Below are 20,687 nucleotides of genomic sequence, written 5' to 3' on the forward strand. Positions count from 1 at the left end.
TAAAAGGGCATAACACCAGGAACATTATTTTCCAGCATTAAATGGCCATCTCAAAGGATCAAAAATAACATAAAAGATCATGAGAATAACAGAGTGGTAGAGAAATACATTATGAGCACATGGTAAGCATACGATACTCAGGTTCAAAGAGGACTGTTCTGAAAACAAGAACACACAGGAAGAGCACCGAAAACCCTACTACCCAAGAATCACTATTATCTTAATAAGTGTGATCAAGACACCAAGTTACCTTCTTGTGAAATCATTAGCTGATCATCCATATACAAATAAGGAGGAAACTGCTCTAACCTGGGAGATCTTTAATTTGAAATTCATTATGGTCTGGGCTTCAAGGAATCTGTGAGCCCTTTGGAGACCCGTGTAAAACTCTGAGTATATGAGATGTATGTACATTTTCCTAGAAGAGGTATCCCCAGCCTAAATCAGACTTTCAGACAATCCTCATATCCAAAAAGATCTACTATTCTAAAAACAGGCAGTAGTTTATGTGTGTGCAAATATATAACTGGATCTTGGATAATCTAAATAATATTCCAAAAGTCTGAAATTTATTTATTTATTTATTTTTAAAAGATTTTATTTATTCATTTAACAGAGAGGGGGAACACAAGCAGGAAGAGCAGCAGGCAGAGTGGGGGAAGAAGGAGGCTCTCTGCTGAGCCAGGAGCCAGATGTGGGACTTGATCCCAGGATCTTGGGATCACGACCTGGGCTGAAGGCAGGTGCTTAACGAACTGAGCCACCCAGGCATCCCGAAAAGTCTGAAATTTAAAAAGGTATTTGACTTTTCTAAATTGCTCATAAAAATATTTTAGAAAGATGGAAACTAGACTTAGCCTAACTACGGGAAGCGGCCATAGAATGGACGCAGATTAAAAATAAATATTTCAGAAACCCTATAGCTGAAAGTACTCTAAAACTGTGTAAGAAAGAAAATTTAGGTTGTTCTGGAAGATTTCCTTTCCTTGGATTAAACACAGGACAAAAATGGCTATATGTTTAAAAAAACATGGAAACACTAGAATGTAAGGATAAAAGGTTTGAAAGAACTAAACAGTTTTTTAACAATAGTGACTGTAGTATTTTGGAACTGAGTGGGTACATTTTTGGTTATTACAACGATTAGGGGCTATTCTGAGGCCAGGGACATGAGATGTCTAGGAATGAACTGCACATGTCAGGACAAAAAAAATTGTCCCATATGCTGCATGCCATTCGTATGTCCTACTGGACATTCACCTAAGTAAAAAGTCTTTAATTAAGTGAGCCTGGGTTTTAACTAACTCCACTGCACATATTTCTGTAAAGTATTTTGTACCCAGTTTTAATTTCCGACACTATTTTTTTTTACAATTTTATTTATTTATTAGAGAGAGAGAGACAGACAGAGACATCATAAGTAGGCAGAGAGGCAGGCAGAGGGAGAGGGAGAAGCAGCCTCCCTACAGAGCAGGGAGCCTGATGTGGGGCTTGATCCTAGGACCCTGGGATCACAACATGAGCCGAAGGCAGACGCTTAACCGACTGAACCATCTGGTGCCCCAATTTCCAGGACTCTTAACTATGGGGATCACCTATGTAAATCAAAGCAAGATTGCTTTTTTGCTCGTAACTTTCCCAAGAAACATTCACCATTTTGGAAAATCATGTCACCACTTGTGCTATCGACCAATATAGAATGTCTCTGTTCCCCCCAATTCATATGTTGAAACCTATTTCCCAATGTGATGATAGGAGATGAGGCCTTTGGGAGGTATTCGGTCATGACGGGAGAGCCTCCATGAATGGGATTAGTGTCCTTATAAAAAAGATCCTAAGGAGCTCCCCCACCCTTCCACCATGTAACCACATAGTGAGAGGCACTGTCTCAGAACCAGAAAGCAGGTTCCTACCAGATACCAAGACTGCCAGCACCTTGATTCTGAACTTGTAACCTCCAGAACTGACTGAGAAATAAAATTCTGCTGCTTCTAAGCCACTCAGGCTATGATATTCTACTACAGCAACTTGAACCAAGACAGTTGGCAATACCAGTCTAGGGCTTGGCTGACAACACAAACCAAATTTATCAGTCTGTAGTTTTCACTGCTAAATTCAGGGTTAATCCTAATGAAGACTTCATTATGTCTTACTACGGAGCCATGTCCAGGCATCTATTGGGAAAACATAAAAATGGTGTTTATGTTCAGCGAGGACACTGTATCAACTAAAAATATTCTCTGTATGGAGAAAGGCGGTTAGGGAAAAATGAGTAAAATCCAAATGGAGTGCTGAGTCTAGTTAGGAGTACTGCAGCAATACTTGCTTCTTGGTTGTGACAAATTTGTTCCAGTAATACTAGACTTTAACAGTAGAGGAAACAGGGTAAGGGTGTATGTGGGCAATTTTTGTACTATCTTTGCGACTTTTCTGTAAATCAAGAACTATTCTGGGGCACCTGGGTGGCTCAGTGGGTTAAGCCGCTGCCTTTGGCTCGGGTCATGATCTAGGGGTCCTGGGATCGAGCCCCGCGTTGGGCTCTCTGCTCGGCGGGGAGCCTGCTTCCTCCTCTCTCTCTGCCTGCCCCTATGCCTACTTGTGATCTCTCTGTCAAATAAACAAAATCTTAAAACAAAAACAAAAACAAAAACAAAAACAAAACAAAACAAAACAAAAAAACCCTATTCTAACAAAAAGCTTCTTATTAAAATGTTTGCCTTTAGAGATATACAGAGATTTCAAATCTGGAAAACTGTTCCTCCATTTCTGTTAATATCAGTTTTCCAAACTGTTTGATGGAACTACTAACTCAATGTTTTCTTACGTCAGATACCAACAAGCTCATATGGATTATCCTCGAATAGTGTGGCCCTAGTTTACTGAACTGCATTACAAATCAGTTGCAATGCACTGCACACACATACACCCTTCTGGACAAATTTTCCACATGGTTATACTATGTTATCTATGATTTTAATTCGAGGCTACTCATGGGAGGTGTTTCAACATATTTATTATTAAAAAAGGAGTAGAGTCTGGGGGCGCCTGGGTGACTCAGTGGGTTAAGCCTCCTGAGTTCAGCTGAAGTATGATCTCAGGGTCCTGGGATGGAGCCTTGCATCAGTCTTTCTGCTCATTGGGGAGCCTGTTCCCCCTCCCCCTGCCTGCCTCTCTGCCTACTTGTGATTTCTCTCTCTGTCAAATAAATAAATAAAATCTTGGGAAAAAAAAAAGGAGCAGAGTCTGAGAGAGTTAAAAACCACTCAACTAAACAAAGCATTAACAAGCAGAAAAGAGAGATTATAGCACAGTTTATCTGTGAATGTTACACTTAATCCTATGGAGAAGAAAAGAATAAAATGAAAAAAGCAGAGTATAAGGCTTGGTGATAATCTTCTTTCTTCATAGGTGGTATTCAATGAAGACCCTTCATCAGGGATTAACTTCTGAGCAAAAAATATGCTATGTAAGAGAAGTAAGAAAAATTTTGTTTTTACAGAAGGCCTATGAGATTCTAGGACCCTGGGATCCTGACCTGAGCTGAAGGCAGACACTTAACCCACTGAGCCACCCAGGCGCCCCGCCTATGAGATTCTTGAGCATGTTCAGCTTCTGAAAAAACGTGAAGGGGAGGAACCGAAAAGCAGTAGTAAAAATAAAAAGCCGGGAAACAACTGGTAGGTTTAAGATTAAAAAAAAAAAAAAAAAAAAATCACTCACCTGTGCACAAATCTGATGCATGACATGACCAAATTCATGGAAGTAGGTCCGCACCTCATCGTGCCTCAGGAGAGAGGGCCGGCCTGCTGTTGGCTGCGAGAAGTTCACCACAAGGGCGGCCACAGACATCATTCGGCTCCCATCAGGGAGGAGGCAGCCAGGCTGGAGACCAAAGCAGGCTGCATGGTTGTACTTTCCTTCCCTGGGAACCAGAAGCATCACTGGTGAGATAGAAACATTCTTCTGTAGCAACAACACTGCTGTGACCTCTCTCAATCACGAAGCCTTATTTGATACCAGAGGATGCTTTGAAACACGTAATCCACCCTTGAGAAAGTAGGTCATTATATTAAAATGGACAAGCTAAAACTGTGCAGACAAAACCCCACTATCACTGCACACGAGTTTTATCTCCAAGGTTCCTTCTGTGGAAAAACTGTAATGTAAGAATCAAGAATATACACCACACCCATTGTAGAGCCCAATGTTTACTTTGATGGGATCTTGCTTTCCTTTTTCAAAGATGGTGTCACTAAATACTACATTGTATGAAAGCAAACTTGAAATAAAAGATATAGTTTGGTTTACTGAACAGATTTTTCTTAAAATCAGAATTGATAAAAACCAAATACTAGACAATAAGGTTGTTCCCTTTATTCAAGGAAGGAAGAATCAGTGTTCACAATTAAATGTGCTCCTCATATAAACTAGTCAGGCCTTTTTGAAACACAATGCTTTTAGTTAACATGGGAAAAACAAAAATTACACTATAAAGTTGTCTATTTTTAAACAATGATGGTCTCTCAAAAAGGTATGTGCAATTGGATTTTATTCTAGAAGCAGGTTTCCATCCCCTCCCCCCCCTCAGAGGATTAGTACTACATTCAGGTTTGGGGTAGAACATTTTACTTTGATAGGTTTTGATTGATATACACCTTTGTTTACATTGTCTTTCTCGGTGACTCCTTATTGATCTGCTTTCCCTGCTGTTGCTCTTCAAATTAAAAACAAAACAAAACAAAACAACCAGCTTTTTTCAGCTTCCTATGATGAGGTACAAAGCTAGAAAGGACACTGCTCCTACCCATACAACAATACGCTACACAATCTCCAAATCACCACTTTTCTTAAATTCATCACTAATGGGAAGGCAATCAAGTAACTTATAGTCTAAGACTGATGTCACCAAGGGGAGAGGAAGCAAGGAAGCAAGTGTGTGTGTGTGTTTGTTTTTTTTTTTTAAGATTTTATTTATTTATTTGATAGACAGAGATCACAAGTAGGCAGAGAGGCAGGCAGAGAGAAAAAAAAAGGGAAGCAGGCTCCCTGCTGAGCAGAGAGCCCAATGTGGGGCTCAATCCCAGGACCTTGGGATCATGACCCAAGCTGAAGGCAGAGGCTTTAACCCACTGAGCCACCCAGGCGCCCCACAAGCGTGTTTTTTAGCCTGGGGCAAATACTACAGAAGCCAGTAGGAGAAGTCTTTTAACAAATTGTTAAAGGCCATGGTGGACCAGCGAAATCGGGGAGCCCCTGGGCACTATAGATAAGGATGTTCTGCCTCCTTGTGCAGGGTCTTCTCCCTGAACCTCGCTGAGGCCGCACACAAAGAGGGCAGCAGGCTGATGCCCTGCTGGAGCATCAGTCCTGATGCAGGCCCGGAGAGGAAGCAGCTGTCTTGACAGAGGAATGAAGCATTGCCTCGCTTCTCTGAGGGAGGGCAAGAAACGCTGTTGTGCTAAAAGCATTGGAGAAAACCCACTGCCAAGGCCAAGGGAACAGAAAAAATCCTCTACTTCTGAAGGAAAGACAGGAACACAGTGTGTGCCAGACCTACAAATGAGATCTACTGAACAGGCTGAGTCAGCACTGAGCAGGGACACGGGAAGGGAAGGCAGACAGAGGCGGGGACAGAAGCTGTGGATGGGTACACCAGAAACAATATACTGAATGTGATAATTGGTGCCTCAATGGGCTACTCAGGGCTTTCCACAATAATTTCATATAGTTGATTGTAAATGGGTAAACAGATTTATATACCTTTTTTTTAATATGGGAAAACTAAAGTAATCTGGATATGTTAATTCTATTATATTTAGTGCTTCTTAGTACATTAAGAAAGGCCAAAAAAAGTGTTTTTCCCCCAAAAAGCATATTCTTCATTTGAGAGTAATATGGGTGCTACTGTGTTAGACAGACAAGGGCTGAGATAGTTGGAGAACTTTTAAAGTCTAAGAATAGCTTAAAATCAAGGACTTTCTATCGATTTAAAAGTCAGTGGCATTGAGGGGTTTTTAATCTTTCCTTTAAGAAAAAACTTGATTTATTTAATTTTAAAGTCTTTTTTATTCTGACATTTTACCTTTCCATATTTTGTCCATAAAATGATGGTGATTTTTAAAAATGTCCCTATCATTCTTCCCCTAAGTGACCTGAAGTGATGTCTGAAAATGGTTCTGCTAGTCACTTGACCCAGAAAACCCTACAAAATCATGCAAATCAGAGTTTCAAGTTTTCATGTACACTTTAAGAACATATGTGAAACTTCTCAGGGCATCAAAGGCAGGCATATCCAAGAAGCCACCAAGTATATGAAGGATACCACTTTGTGGAAGGGGTATGGGCCATTCTGTCGCTACAACGGTAGACTTGGGAGGTATGCCCAGGCCAAAGAGTGGGGATGGACACAGGGTTGGTGGCCCAAAGAGAGTGCTGAATTTTTACTGTACATGTTTAAAAATGGAGAGAGTAATGCTGTACCTTAAGGGTTTAAATGTAGATTCTCTGGTGAACAGTGCCCCCCAGATGCAGCGTAGAACTTACAGGGCTCCTGGTTGTGTTAACCCATACATGAGCTCTCCCTTCTGCACTGAGAGGATTCTTACTGATCAAACTGTTCCTAAGCCAGAATAGGAGGTCACACAGAAGAAAAAGATATCCCAGAAGAAACTGAAGAAATAAAAACTTATGCCCCAGGAGTAAATTCTATACAAAATTTAAAAATAATAAAAAGTAAAAAAAATAAAAATGTCCCTATCAAGCATCTTATATTGGAATCATTAGAGTATCTTGGCTTTGTTTTGTTTGAGAATTTCAGTATTCAATAAATAAACACTGAAATGTGATTAAAAAAAAAAAAAAAGTAACTGGTTTTTCTTAAATCTACTCCAAATATCCTTTTTTGAGTCACTGAGAAAAAACCAAGTTACTCCATCTCACTTTTAGGAAGTGACAGGAAGGTGACAGGAAGTGAATATTAAGTAGGTCACTACTTTCACAAGAGATGGGCTTTTGATTCCCATCCTAGCGCTACTCGTAAAGGCCAGATCTCAGAGTGCAAAAGAAAGTGACCCTATGTTGGTGGGGAGACAGCAGGTTGGGGTGGTAAGAACTGTTATCTGTGACCCTGGAAGTAGAATCTGGGGATAGTTCTAAAAGATTCCAGGGCTGAAGGATTTCCCCTGAAATAATTTCTGGCTTAAAACTGCATGCTAACACTCTTACTAAAAAGAGACACATCTACATGACAAGGGCTTATTTTTAGACCATTTTGAAAGTGAAAGTAAGTCCATAAAACACTGGGATAAGGCCCCACTGTCCACTGTCTGGATGAGGCAGTTATCCAGCCTCCTTCCCAGTAACCACCCAAAGTCACCCAGTCTTTGGGTTAAAAACTTGTTTGTGTCACTGGGGCGCCTGGGTGGCTCAGTGGGTTAAGCCGCTGCCTTCAGCTCGGGTCATGATCTCAGGGTCCTGGGATCGAGTCCCGCATCGGGCTCTCTGCTCAGCAGGGAGCCTGTTTCCTTCTCTCTCTCTCTCTCTCTGCCTGCCTCTCAGTGTACTTGTAATTTCTCTCTGTCAAATAAATAAATAAAATCTTAAAAAAAAAAAAAAACTTGTTTGTGTCACTAAAGTAGGGGGTCACTGGTCACTGGGATTTCCTGTGGCCTACTTAGTAAAATGAATTGGTAATTGTAACAGGTTGGCTTTGTTGTAGAAAGCAGCCTAGAGAGGAAGTGATCCAAATCCTTTCCCGGCTGATGGAGCCCTATAGAGCCTGTAGTTAACCACATGTTTCAGAGACAACAATGTTTTCTTGATTCCTCCCAGTGACTGACTACCTAGCCATGGAGATATGTATGTATAGCCTAATGCACGAAACAATCCTGTAAAGGGATCACCACTCCCACACTACAGACGAGGAAACAGAGTCTTAAGTTAAATCACCTAAGCATCCCAACTCAATTTGAATGACTACAAAGATTTTGCTATTCCTGCTGTATTGTGCTGCCTCTCAGCTGGACTAAGGGAAGTGGCCAGAGACTGAAGAGTACAGGCAGAGAGATTACCTGAACAATAAATATTTTGGAGGCCAATTTTAAATTAAGTAAGTGCAGTGCACAAACTAGATGATGATGATGGCTGCAAACATTTATTAAGCAATTCTATATGCAGGGTAGTCTTCCAGTTAATGTTTTATACATAATTAACCAACCGTTTTATCCTTACAATCCTACGAAGCAGGTAGAATTAATATTCCTGTTTGATCAAAACTATAATGTAGATAAAGAAATGGAGGCATAGGAACATTAAGTTGCCTAGTAAGTGACAGAGCCAGACACTCTGACTTCAGAGCCCACATCTTTACTCCCATAGAACTCCAAGAACCATACAAGAAAACTCTGGAAGACAAGAGTCTTAATCTGGGTAGGAATTCAATCCCTAGGGTCCCTTCTAACAACATGATTCTCAGTACCTTGGATAGAGGTCCAAGTAGAACTGTCCCAGAACTTCTCCTGTGGCTTTATCCTTCACGGTGTAAAGTGTCACACTTTTATTCCATACATGAGCATCTGCCACTTGCTCAAATGAAAGACCTAGCAACTCCTGGTAGATGTTCAGCAAGCCTTCAGTGACCACTTCAATTGGGAAATATTCCTTGAGGATCTCTTGATCTATGGAGTACTTGAGTTCTTCTGTCTGAGTCATGTAGTAATATAGATCCCAGGCATTGATTTTCCCATCATATTCAAAACCTCTCTCTTCACATTCCTTTTTCTTCAAGTTCAAAATAAACTCTCGCTCTGCCTCACCCAGTGGTTTTAATTTCTGGCTTAAATCATCTGTGAGGGAAGTGGGAAAAGTCAGTGATTTATTGCTTTGGGGAGCAAGCACATTCATACATATACCAATGTCTTTCTCCTTTATAGTACTTGGTGTAGATAACTGGGGGGAAGGAAGGGTGGAAGAAAGGATGGAGGGAAAGAGAGCTGGCGCGATTATGACAGCACTGCTGTTTTCTTCCCCGTAATTAATTTCATGGCTCCTTGCCCTCCCGTTTTTTTCAGCACCAGCCAAACCAAGCCACAACTTCCTCTCACCATCAACAAAGCTCAAGTTTATCTCAGAGAACTTGGACTCCGGAATGTTGTAATTCAGGAAACATAACAACAGTGAAACCATCTCATGTACATGATTATTCTTCAATGAGATGAGGCTCCTCAAAAAGCCAGGGAAAATAAATCAGATGCAACCTGTGATCACTATTACTAAAAATTGCTCAATGCCTTTAACAGCCATGGGTTTTTATCACTAATCCCTCTATAAAGAAAGTCTATTTGGATACAGCAATTCCACTTCTTAGATGGATACCACAATTTCTATACTGTGCTTAATTTTGACTATTTCACTTTCTCTCTAATTTACTTTAATTTAAAATTGGCATGTTCTCATCTGAGTTATCCTCTTGACTGCCTATATTCACCTACTCTCTTACAGGCCTCATCAGAATTAGGTCACTTTGTGTCTTCCCTAAGTTCCCTTCTTTCTCTTTAGAGGGCTTCTCAGGCCATTGCCTTCACCTCACGCTCTGGGGTTGCCTCTCACACTGCTAGGTCCCGTAAAGAGCCAAATACATGTTTATCTTATATTTGTGACAAACTGTGAAGCACAAATACGTAACAAGAGCATATGCATTTAGGTAAATACAGTGAAACAGTCAAAGAAGAAGAAAAATGGAAATATACAACTGATTTTAAAAAAGACCCCACCTAAAAAGGCTGTTACATGGCTTGTACTCTTCGCGGTGTTCATTTCAAGGACGAAGTCAGCATGTGTGCTATAGCCAAGCAGTCTGGCTACTTTGGCCCGCAGAGGAAGTAGCTGCTGCAGAATTATGGTGTTTTCCTAGTAATAAACAATGACAAAAACACAGACTAATCATTAATTGGATCCAAGGCATTAAAAGGAAGTTATTACATATATCTGTAGGTTGGCAAAATTGTCAATTATTTTTAAACCATCTCAACCCCCTAATAAATGATTCCACTTCACCGTTAAAGACTTAAAAAAAAAATTCATGATCTAATTTTACTTCTGAAATCATTGACTTTTTAAGCCTCCGGAGATTGCTATGAAGTCTTAATAAAATTGTAGGTATTATAAACTTGAAGTGAAAAAGTAATCTTAAGGACTACAGGGATTCCACATTTAATTCCACTGACAAGACTACAACAAATATTTTAAATTTGTTTCTGGTACTTATAAATACATATAAGCACAAGTTTGCCACTTTAATTTCACACCTATTAGTACGGCTATTATACGAACATTAGAAAATAGAAAATAATGTTAATGAGGAAGTGAAGAATTTGGAGATTTTGTATACTGCTGATGCAAATGTAACAAGTGTAGCTGCTGTGGAAAACAGTATTGCAAGTCCTTAAAAAAATTAAACACATAATTACCATATGATCTAGCAGTTCCACTTGTGGATGTGTGTTCCACAGGAACTCAAAGAGATACCTGTACACCTGTGTTTACTACACCATCATGAGAATAACAGCCAAGTAGCCCAAATGTCCATTAGTGGAAGAATGCATAAAGAAAATGTGGTATAGGGGCATCTGGGTGGCTCAGTTGGTTAAGCGAATGCCTTTGGCTCAGGTCATGATCCTGGAGTCCTGAGATCGAGTCCCACATCAGGTTCCCTGTTAGGCAGGGAGTCTGCTTCTCCCTCTGACTCTCCCCCTTCTCATGCTCACTCTCTCTTTCTCTCTCTCAAATAAATAAAATCTTTAAAAAAGAAATAAGAAAATGTGGCATAGACATACAATGTAATATTATTCAGTCTTAAAAGGGAAAGAGATTTTCATACATGCTAAACCATAACTTGAAGGTATTACGCTAAGTAAAGTAAGTCAGTCATAAAAGTATAAATATTGTATGATTCCAACTTACATGAGGTTCCTAAGAGTTAAATTCATAGAGCCAGAAAGGAAAACAGTGGATGCCAGGGGTTGGGAGTGGGGGAACAAGGTTGGGAGTTAGCATTTAATGGGTACAGCTTCAGCTAGAAAAGACAAAAAACCCTGAAGACACATGGTGGTGATGTTTGCACAGCAATGTGAACGTACTTAATGCCACGGAACCCTTTGCATGTACGGATGTTGCAGAGATTTATCTCAAGTCATTACAAAAAAAATTTTTTTTATGTATGTATTAAGAAAACAAGCAATGATATTGCTTTATTTTTTTTAACAATGAAAGGAAAAGTAATCTCCTAGAGACTAATAAATGTTGAGGTCAAAGAAAAATTACCCCTCAAGGATGAAATCATATTTATAGACACGTTTCTAAGGACGATCACATGTCAAGATCAGGCTACCCAGGTTCATATAGGCTCCACCATTTCCCAGAGCTCACTATCGACTGTCAATTTTCTTGAAATCTCTCTCCTACCCCCCACGCCAACAATTCTTTCTTTTAGTAAAAGGATTGTCTGAGTTTTTACTGGACACAGGATACTGTGACCACCATCCCTAGCCTTCCTTAAAACTATTTGTGGCCACATGATCTACAATGGGACAAGGGACTCTCAAAGAGGTGATGAGTAAAATTCCAGAGTCATCTCTGTATAAATACTTGTCTTGCCAGCTGCGACCAGCACATGACAACAGTGACTTAAGAGGCCGTAATACCATGGACGGCAGTGCTAACTTCCCCAGCTCTGGATCACTCACCTCTGTACCGTTAGTTGCAAGAGAAATAAACCTTTCTTCAAAAACTGTGGTAAAACATATAGAACAACCACAACAAAAATGCCACTTTAACCATTTAAAAAATTGTTCAAGACTTTAGTTAACAGGCGTGTGCCGTCTAACTTTTTGGAAAAAAAATCAAGTCGTAAACTATTTTTTGAAAAAGATTATTTATTTATTTGACAGACAGAGATCACAAGTAGGTAGAGAGGCAGGCAGAGAGAGAGGAGGAAGCAGACTCCCCGCCGAGCAGAGAGCCCGATGTGGGGCTCGATCCCAAGACCCTGAGATCATGACCTGAGCCGAAGGCAGAGGCCTTAACGCAATGAGCCACCCAGGTGCCCCACAAGTTGTAAATTTTTATTACAAATTAAAAATGAGGTCCTTAAAAATCTCAACTTGACCAGTTATGAAACAATATTAAAAACCTTTCATGATGGGTTGAGAAAAATCAGGCTTAAAACAAAACAAAACAAAACAAAACAAAACCCAAACCAAATACATTTATCATTACCAAAAAGGGGCATTTTTTGGTAAAAATAGAAACCCCATGGTGCATAGATCACGCAGATTAGAAATTCTGGTTACCTGTTTAATGGGTACAGTGCAAGCAGTTAAGGTCTTTGGCTACATTCTCTTGCTCTTTTTTTTTTTTTAAATTTCTTATTTTTTAAAATTTTTAAAATAAATATATAATGTATTTTTATCCCCAGGGGTACAGGTCTGTGAATCGCCACTTTTGCTCATTTTTTATTCCTGGAATTTCTTATCTACCTCCTCCTGTTGGATGACTAAACCAAATGATGTCAGTGACGATAAGCCCACATTTTCTTAGCCCTGCCCTGTCAGGCTTGTAAGCCAACCAACTCTCAGCTGTAAATTGGCTGTTTTTGTTTCTGTGAAATCTCATGGTTTGGGGTTTTCTGGACATCTGCATGGGTCATTGAGGTGAAATTGGCAGGGATCTCGAGGTGCTTCTGACATTGGTTCTCATTTTAATTTTCCTTACTTTCTTCAAAGCGTCCTCTTCAGATGGTAGATGGTCTCTGCCAAGGAGGACCCCTGCAGAATCATCTCCCTGGCCTGCCTTGCTCTCCTGAACCCTGCCTGTCAGCGCCCTCCAGGGCTTATCCCTGCGCGGGAGGGCTGGAGGAGTGGTCGCTGCCAATGGTCAGGTGCAGTCAGGTGGGAACTGGGGCCTGCAGGCGGGCTGGCCTTCTTCTGCACAGGTACTTCCCGGGGTTATTTTTTATGACAGTCTGGTATACAAACATACCTTCCTTGGTCTCATTCCTGTTGACAGAACCACTTTACTGTTTCCGGAACCTTTGTTGTAATGACTTTGCTGTTGCCCATGGCCACCGTGGAGGCGATGGCCCCAGGCTACTGTGCCTGGTGTTTGAAGAGCAGAGGGTGGGCAGGGGCTGGTAACCTCCCCCAACTTGCTGCTCCTCCTGGTAACAGTGATGGGGACTGGGCCAGCTAGGGCAGCTGTGCCTCCTCCTGGGTGTGGTGGTAACTAGGCCATGGGGGTGGGGCTGCTCAGGGCTCTCTGGGGTCCACTCTCCTTCCCACTCTTGCTGGAACTCCCATTTTAGCCATTTTTAAGTGCATAACTCAGTGGCACTAATTGCACTCGGTTCACACTGTTGTGCAACCACTACCACTGTTTCCAAAACTTTTCCAACACCCCAAACGGAAACTTGGTAACCATCAAACAGTAATTCCCCAGTGGTCCCAGCCTCTGCCAACCACTAATCCTTTCTGAAGAGAAACAGCTTTTATCTTATTTGAGTCACTGGGCTTTTGGTTGGCTTTTGTGTAGCTGCTTAACCTGTACCCTTACACACACAGAGGCTGCTACTAGGAATAAGGTACTGCTCTAAAAAAAAGGAAAGATGTATACGAAGAGAAGGTGAGGACAGAGACATTGCTGGCTGGGAAGCTGGCAATCCTCAGTATACCATGGGTAACATTTGTTAAAATGATTTCACGTCATAACTTGGAAGGCAGAACAATTACCTACTGAGACTTTGCTCTGGGGAAACTGCTGGGGAAGAACTAATGTTGGTGCATGTTTGTTGCTATTTGGACTTTTAGAAAGATTACATGAGAGAGATGAACTCAACTGAGACCATTCAGTTTGCAAAGATGGAAGGAAAGGACTTCTACTACAAGAGGTTCTGGCTGTGGCTTACAATCTAGGATTTGAGATGGCTGGCAGAGCCAATTGCTCTGTCCTCCAAATATCAGGAGAAAAGACTGTCACTCAGAGTTACTGAACTGTAGAAATTAAAGAATGCTGTTTTCAAGCCCACTGTTTCAGAAGGCCCCAAAGCAGATTCTATTAAATCGAGGAAAAGCAAGATGGACAGGATTTATGAGTCAATGTAAAAAGATCCAGTAGGTTTAAGAACAACTGACCAGGCACCTGGGTGGCTCAGTGGGTTAAACCTCTGCCTTCAAGCTCAGGTCATGATCTCAGGGTCCTGGGATTGAGTCCTACATCGGGCCCTCCGCTTGGCAGGGAGCCTGCTTCCTCCTCTCTCTCTGCCTGCCTCTCTGCCTACTTGTGTTCTCTCTCTGTCAAATAAATAAATAAAATCTTAAAAAAACAACAAATGACCAAAAAATTATTTGGTAGAATTATTTTAACATGAATCTGGACATAAACAGACAAGATACCTACTAAGTTTTTGAAGGTAATATATTACCAAAGGCATCATGAGCTTTCCCTACAAAAGCTTGTGGTTATTTGATCTCTAAAGCAATCCTCAGGCTTCAAACCAGCATCAGCAGGAATCTTTACTAGTAGCTGCCCAGGATACGGTTGTGGAGGGTAACAGATAAGAAAGAATTCTTGGCAGGCAAGACCAGGGATCAGTAGTACAATTGCTAAATAAATTTCTGCTCGAAAAAAAAACACCAAATCACTTTAATGAGCTATCCCAGGAACTTCATCAGAGCAAGGAATCCTCACAATTCCTGCCAAACAGTTTTTGAAAATTGGTATGTGCCTGCTGTATGTTTCCCATTCTTTCCTTGTCATTATAGGGGTTTTTAGTGTGGTTACTGTGTTCCTAGTCTACCAGTGGCTGTGTGTTCTGGGGATGAACAGAACAGACCACATGCCCTCTCTTTCATAGGCTGCTAGATCATGAGGAAGCTACAAGTGGGGAGGGGTCCTGACATCATGGTCTTTGGGCTCACGGCCATAACTGGTTATAATCTGGCATATAGTGAATGGGTTCACACAGGCACTCACAGTGATCCGGAGAGCCAGAGAGGCAAACGGTGATGGAGATGTCTAGCTGACTCTGAGAATGTGTTTCTAATTATTCCTTTTTACCTTTTGGTAACAGAATTCCCTCAGACTCCATTTCCCAGATTCCCCTGCAGCTAGATATATGTCTAGCTGATGGAATCTGAGTCAATAGGAGGTGAATGGACTTGATGTATGTTATTTCCAGGTCTTCTTAAAGGTGCTGTCTCTGTCTTCTACTTTCCCTCTTCCAAACAGGCTGGGAAACGGTGATAGCTGGGATGGCCTTGGAAGTCACTTGCTGAGGACTGGGAGGTACTCCACCAGCCCTGGACTGTTGACTTCATAAAAGAATACAACTTTTAGTTTATTTAACCCATTCTATTTTAATTAGAACTGCTTAGGCTGTGTCTGCACCAAGGTTCCCAGTAAGCCAGGGAAGCGCTAACAGCCTTTAGGAATCAGGAGGCATAATACTCAAATAGGCATGTTGGTCTCTGAGCTGACTTCAACACTAGTAAACAACGCAAACCCTTTTCTTAAAAATCTCCATGAAAACAACAACAACAAAAAGACAAACATTCAGAGTACCTCTTTGCACCTCGTATTAAAAGCCATTTCCATCTTCCTTCTAGTTTCAGGGATACAACATTTCTTCATGACAGGAAAATAGTGTGGATATTTTAAGGTAATTTTATACTTATCATCATCTGTCTTTTCTAAACTGTCAATGAAATCATCAGGAAGAGCACCTGCAAAAAATCATTTTTTCATACATCAATTTTTCCACTCATTATTAGTTTATTTAGCATTGGCATAGTGCCTTTAAGAAGCTCTAGGAATTCTGTGGAGTAATTGAAATTCAAGTAAAATAATGACAATCCTTACAATATCATTTGACGTTCCTGGAATGGGGGTGGTGATTAGAGGACAGGTGGCTTAGGAGATGGTAATTCAAAATGTGAATAGGCTTCAGTGCACTTGTGCAGATGGTGTTTTGATGGAGAACAGGCAAAACTAAGCCAAGAAAGATCCAGAACAGGTTAAGAAGAGACTAGTGTAAGTTACAATGTAGGCAATATTATAAGGCAAAAAATTTCAAGGTACTGAAGGCATAAGTTACCAAGAAATATTATGAAATCTCCTTTGAAATGTCTCTAGAAATAGTTTACACATTTTTATTAGCATACAACCTAAGCATGGTTCAGCTGTCTTTTTTGTAGAAGTGGTAATGGGTTCTGTAGAAGGTATAGGGTCATTTTTTAAAGACTTCTTTCAACTCTGATCTGGCAAACTGTGAGGTAACATTCTTTTCCTAACTTATATTATTTAACCAGGAAAAACTCAGAATTTTACCAAGTTCAGCCTTGGAAAATACAAGGAAGGTATCATCCTCATTGAGGTTTTTGTTGAAGTCAATACATAGCTCACTCATTCTTTTCTTCATGGCTTTGATTTCCTGAACAGAAGATACAAATATAGAATATTAGCAATAAAATGAAACCTTCACTTTAATGCTATGAGTCAAATAAGTCTCACTTTAATATGAAGATTGGCTTCTATGGCCAACCCTCAGAAAGTATGTTTTTTAAAGATGTGTATCATAAAAGTTTCCTGCAGTCTTCTACGCTGTGTCCATGAGGATCTTTATGCAACATGTACAAAAAGGCAATCCCAGGGATGTGTTAGAAATTAGTCATAAACTGGGCACCTGGGTGGCTCAGCTGGTTAAGAGACTGTCTTTGGCTCAGGTCATGATCCCGGAGTCCAAGGATCAAGTCTTGCATCAGGCACCCTGCTGAGTGGGGCATCTGCTTCTCCCTCTGACCTTCTTCCCTCTCATGCTCTTTCTCATTCTTTCTCTCAAATAAATAAATAAAACCTTAAAAAAAAATTGTAAGCTTGTAAGAAGTAAATAAGTTTAGGAGGTATAGTCAAAGCAGACTCAGGCACATAATATATACACACAATAAATAGCTGCTGGGTGAATGAATGATTCTAGTTACCTGTTAATAATTAACATATTTTAGTCTTTTCCATTCAAAGTTTTAATACAGAAATCAGTATTTGGTGCCATAGTAAACTGAGAGAGAATCAATTCTATTGTTGCTTTGGAAAACAGGTTATGTCTTAGTTTTATAGATCTTTGTAAATTAAGTTGATATGGGCCTTAACATTTGTATAAAAACTATTAGGTAAGAAATCAAAGGAAACCACAAGAAAAAACATGAAACATTTTTATTAACCGCCCCTTCTTCTAAAAATGCTAGATAATGAAATTCACACTAACCATAACAGTTTTCAAACACAGCCCTGACCAGAAGCCTCAACATTACCCGGGAATTTGTTAGAAACACATATCTTGAGACCCACAAATGAAACACAAAGTCTGAGAGGTGGGACACTGTACTCAGAGTTTTGCTGTAAACCATCACTTGGCCTGGATGTCTTGCTTACTGTTCTACTGTGTAGAAGAATGACTTGGTAATTCTGATGTGCACTAAAGTTGAGTCTGCTGATGGAACACATACTGCACAGTACTGTTTTTGGACACTCTGGTTATCATCCCAAGTTCCCTTCTACCTCTCCCCCATTCTACATTAGTCCTTTAATTTTGGTGCGACCTACACCTGAAGTTCTAGGGTAACTCTACACCAGTTAGGTAATCTCATCCCTACTAAAGTATGGACTGGTTCAGGTAAGCCAGGCATGGCATTCACCTGACTAAAGAGGGATTCAGGATTAGGCATATGCTCCAACTTGGGCCACTAAGACAGGAGGGGAGGTTCGAGGGAGCCTTTTCTAAGGCCTTCTGGATGGTGGATCTTCTAGTTATACAAGCAAATAAATCTATTTTATTGTTTAAACAATGTCAATGGTTTTGTCAGTTGTAAATACATTTCAATTAATACAATGCCCCTAATGGAAATGATGCCTGACCTGAAAGACAAAAGGTAGGGTAAGTGAGATTAGTCACACATTTCTCCTCTAACTAGGCTTAAGAGGATACAAGGTGTTCAAAGGGCATTTAGATGACAGAAAGGTACCTGTATCTCAGTGGTACCTTCAGTTGTATCTACTGTGCTGACATCACTTGGTTTGGATGTCTTTCACACTTGTTTCCTGTTCTATTGTTAGAATAACCTGGAAACAGATCAAAGGTTACATTTCCTGTCCAAGAAGAATGATTTAATTCTGGAGCTGGGTTTACTTCTGAAACTGGAAGACGGGATCAGCATTAGACAAAAAAAGTTTGAGAAGCACTTTTCAGTAGCTAATCTGTCTTCCTTTAAAGGGCATAGGTAGTAAGCCCTTGAGCAACAGGGATTTGAACCATCTGGGGCAAATATATAGATTTTTTTCAATAAAGTTCAATACTATAAATGTGTTTTTTCTTCCTTGTAATTTTCTCAACATTGTCCTTTTTCTGGCTTACTTTAAGAAGACAGTATATATAAAACATGAAACACATGAAACACATGTTAATCAACTATGTTATGGGTAAAGCTTCTGGTCAATAGCAGGCTGTTAGTAGTTACATTTTTGGGGAGTAAGAAGTTATACAGATTTTTGAATGTGTGGGGGGTTGCCACCTCAACCCCCAGGTTGTTCAAGGGTCAACAGTTTTTTGTTTTTTTTTTTAAAGATCTTATTTATTTATTTGACATAGATTGAGCACAAGCAGGCAGAAAGGCAGGCAGGGGGAGAGGGAGAAACAGGCTCCCCACTGAGCAGGGAGCCTGATGCTGGACCCAATCCCAGGACGGTGGGATCATGACCTGAGCCGAAGGCAGTTGCTTAACCAACTGAGCCACCCAAGTGCCCTCAATCATAGGATATTCTATTCCAAATTGCTTATGTTAAAACTCTCCATCATAAAAATTTTATTACCAGTGACCAAGGGAGTGTCAATGCTAATCATCTACTAAAACCTGGAACCAGCTATAAGAAAATGTATACTACAGCAGGGAAAATAAGCCCAGCACACATGAAACAAATATAATTTGCAGAGGATTAAAAAAAAAAATTATCAGTTGTCTGTAAGTCACCATGAGATGAAGAGGAGCTGTAGAATTTAAAACCACTGACTACCAAATACACTGTAAATGGATTTATATTATGCATTATTTTCTATATTACAAATATGTTGTTTCCCAATCTGTTTGTTGTATTTTATTTATTCTTTTTTTTTCCAATAAGAAAAAGAAACATAAACTCACATTTTGTACTTGTTCTGGAAGATGGAGCCCATTCCTTTTTCCCATTTTAATGGACTTCTCCAAGTATCTTCTGGCTTCAGGTTTTATCTTACTCAGATCACATGTTTCCTGAAATTAAAGAGTGTGACAACCATTTCTGTTACAATAATGCATCGGTAAATTATAAACTGCGAGACCAAAGCAAATTTATTCATCATCTCTGTTGGGCTATGAAGCACATAGGTGATTACGAGGCAGGTTCTTTTGAAGACCTAATTCTTTTATGCTTTAGTGAGCTCTGCTATTTAAAAGAGAAGAATTAAATAACTAAAAAGCTAACCAGAATTGCCTTGCCTTGCATCAGAATCAAGAGTGCCTGTACCACTTGAAAGTGTGATAATAGAAACATTTGCATAACCTCATTCTGAGCATTCTCTATGACCATGGTCTTTTTCAAAAAACATATTCCTTATCACAAATCATCTGGATTTAATTTTCCATCATTTGCTAACCTGGTTCCACTTGAGAGGGAAGAATAGAAATAATGGGCAAATTCTACACAAATGGAGAGTGGGACTCTCTTGCCAACATACCAAACAAGGACAGCTGGATAAAACCCCAGCCAAAGGCTTCCAACACTTCAAAAATGCCTTAGTGTCATTTGGCAAGAGAGATCAAGAGACTACAGCAAGCAGCATATGAGCAAGTATCTGGGGAAAATGAGTCAACACTGCACAAAAAGGAGGAAAGCTGGACAGAACATTTGAACCTGTATGCAGCAATACAAACAACATCACTCAAAAGAATGGAGGGCCCTAGAGGAGAATGGAAAATTCTCCCAGCAATAGTAAGGTAATAAAAACACCAGATGTTTCTTTAAAACAGGTGGCAGAATATACATGGCACATCTGGATGGCTGGCCAGTTCATGGTCCCTGGGAGGAACTGCACTCTGGACAGACTCAGCAGGTGTAATGGATTCAGTTTGGGTGAGAGCCAATGAAGGACATCTGTCTCTAAAGCCTTAGAGACCTACTACTGGGTGCACTCTCTCTCCATCAAGACCTGGGCTGCCCACCTTTCAGCTTTATATTTTCCCAACTAAATACATCTTTGAAAGAGCAATGTTTAGCTTTAGAGCCCTCATTTTAGATTGCTGGTGTAAGGCTTTTGCTGCTATGATTCTGTAATTTTTCACATTACGTTGCAGCAGGTAAATAGCTATATTTTATTTTTAAAAATCTTCTATTTATTTACTTGGGGGGGCAAAGAGAGAGAGAAAAAGCATGCATGAGTAGGTGGGGGGGATACAGAAAGAGAGGGAGAATCAGACTCCCCACTGAGCAGGGAGCTCTACATGGGGGCTCAATCCCAGGACCCTGAGATCATGACCTGAGCTGAAGACAGATGCTTGACCAACTGAGCCACCTATCCTCCTCCAAATAACGATATATTTAAAAAATATATT

The 20,687-nt window shown here is 40.3% G+C and overlaps 1 protein-coding gene and 1 pseudogene across 4 annotated transcripts in view; one reads left to right on the plus strand and one right to left on the minus strand.

Moving 5' to 3' along the window:
- NLN (neurolysin) overlaps nt 1-20,687 on the minus strand; it is a 152,783-nt gene that overhangs the window by 77,415 nt on the left and 54,681 nt on the right. For 2 of the 3 annotated variants that reach the window (XM_082723050.1, XM_082723051.1), the window contains exons 4-9: nt 19,242-19,349; nt 16,378-16,480; nt 15,613-15,773; nt 9,771-9,906; nt 8,477-8,843; nt 3,721-3,922 (exon numbers count right to left, since the gene is read on the minus strand). In XM_082723050.1, the coding sequence (XP_082579176.1) occupies nt 3,721-3,922; nt 8,477-8,843; nt 9,771-9,906; nt 15,613-15,773; nt 16,378-16,480; nt 19,242-19,349 (1,077 nt within the window). The remainder of the gene's footprint in view (nt 1-3,720; nt 3,923-8,476; nt 8,844-9,770; nt 9,907-15,612; nt 15,774-16,377; nt 16,481-19,241; nt 19,350-20,687) is intronic. The other variant, XM_082723049.1, reaches the window with a different exon arrangement.
- LOC309861923 (large ribosomal subunit protein uL22 pseudogene) lies at nt 4,075-6,681 on the plus strand (annotated as a pseudogene). Its single transcript has 2 exons — nt 4,075-4,158; nt 6,184-6,681. The product of its transcript is annotated as a large ribosomal subunit protein uL22 pseudogene (transcript).

This window comes from Mustela nivalis (assembly GCF_964662115.1).
Source record: "Mustela nivalis genome assembly, chromosome: 3".
NCBI lineage: Eukaryota > Metazoa > Chordata > Mammalia > Carnivora > Mustelidae > Mustela > Mustela nivalis.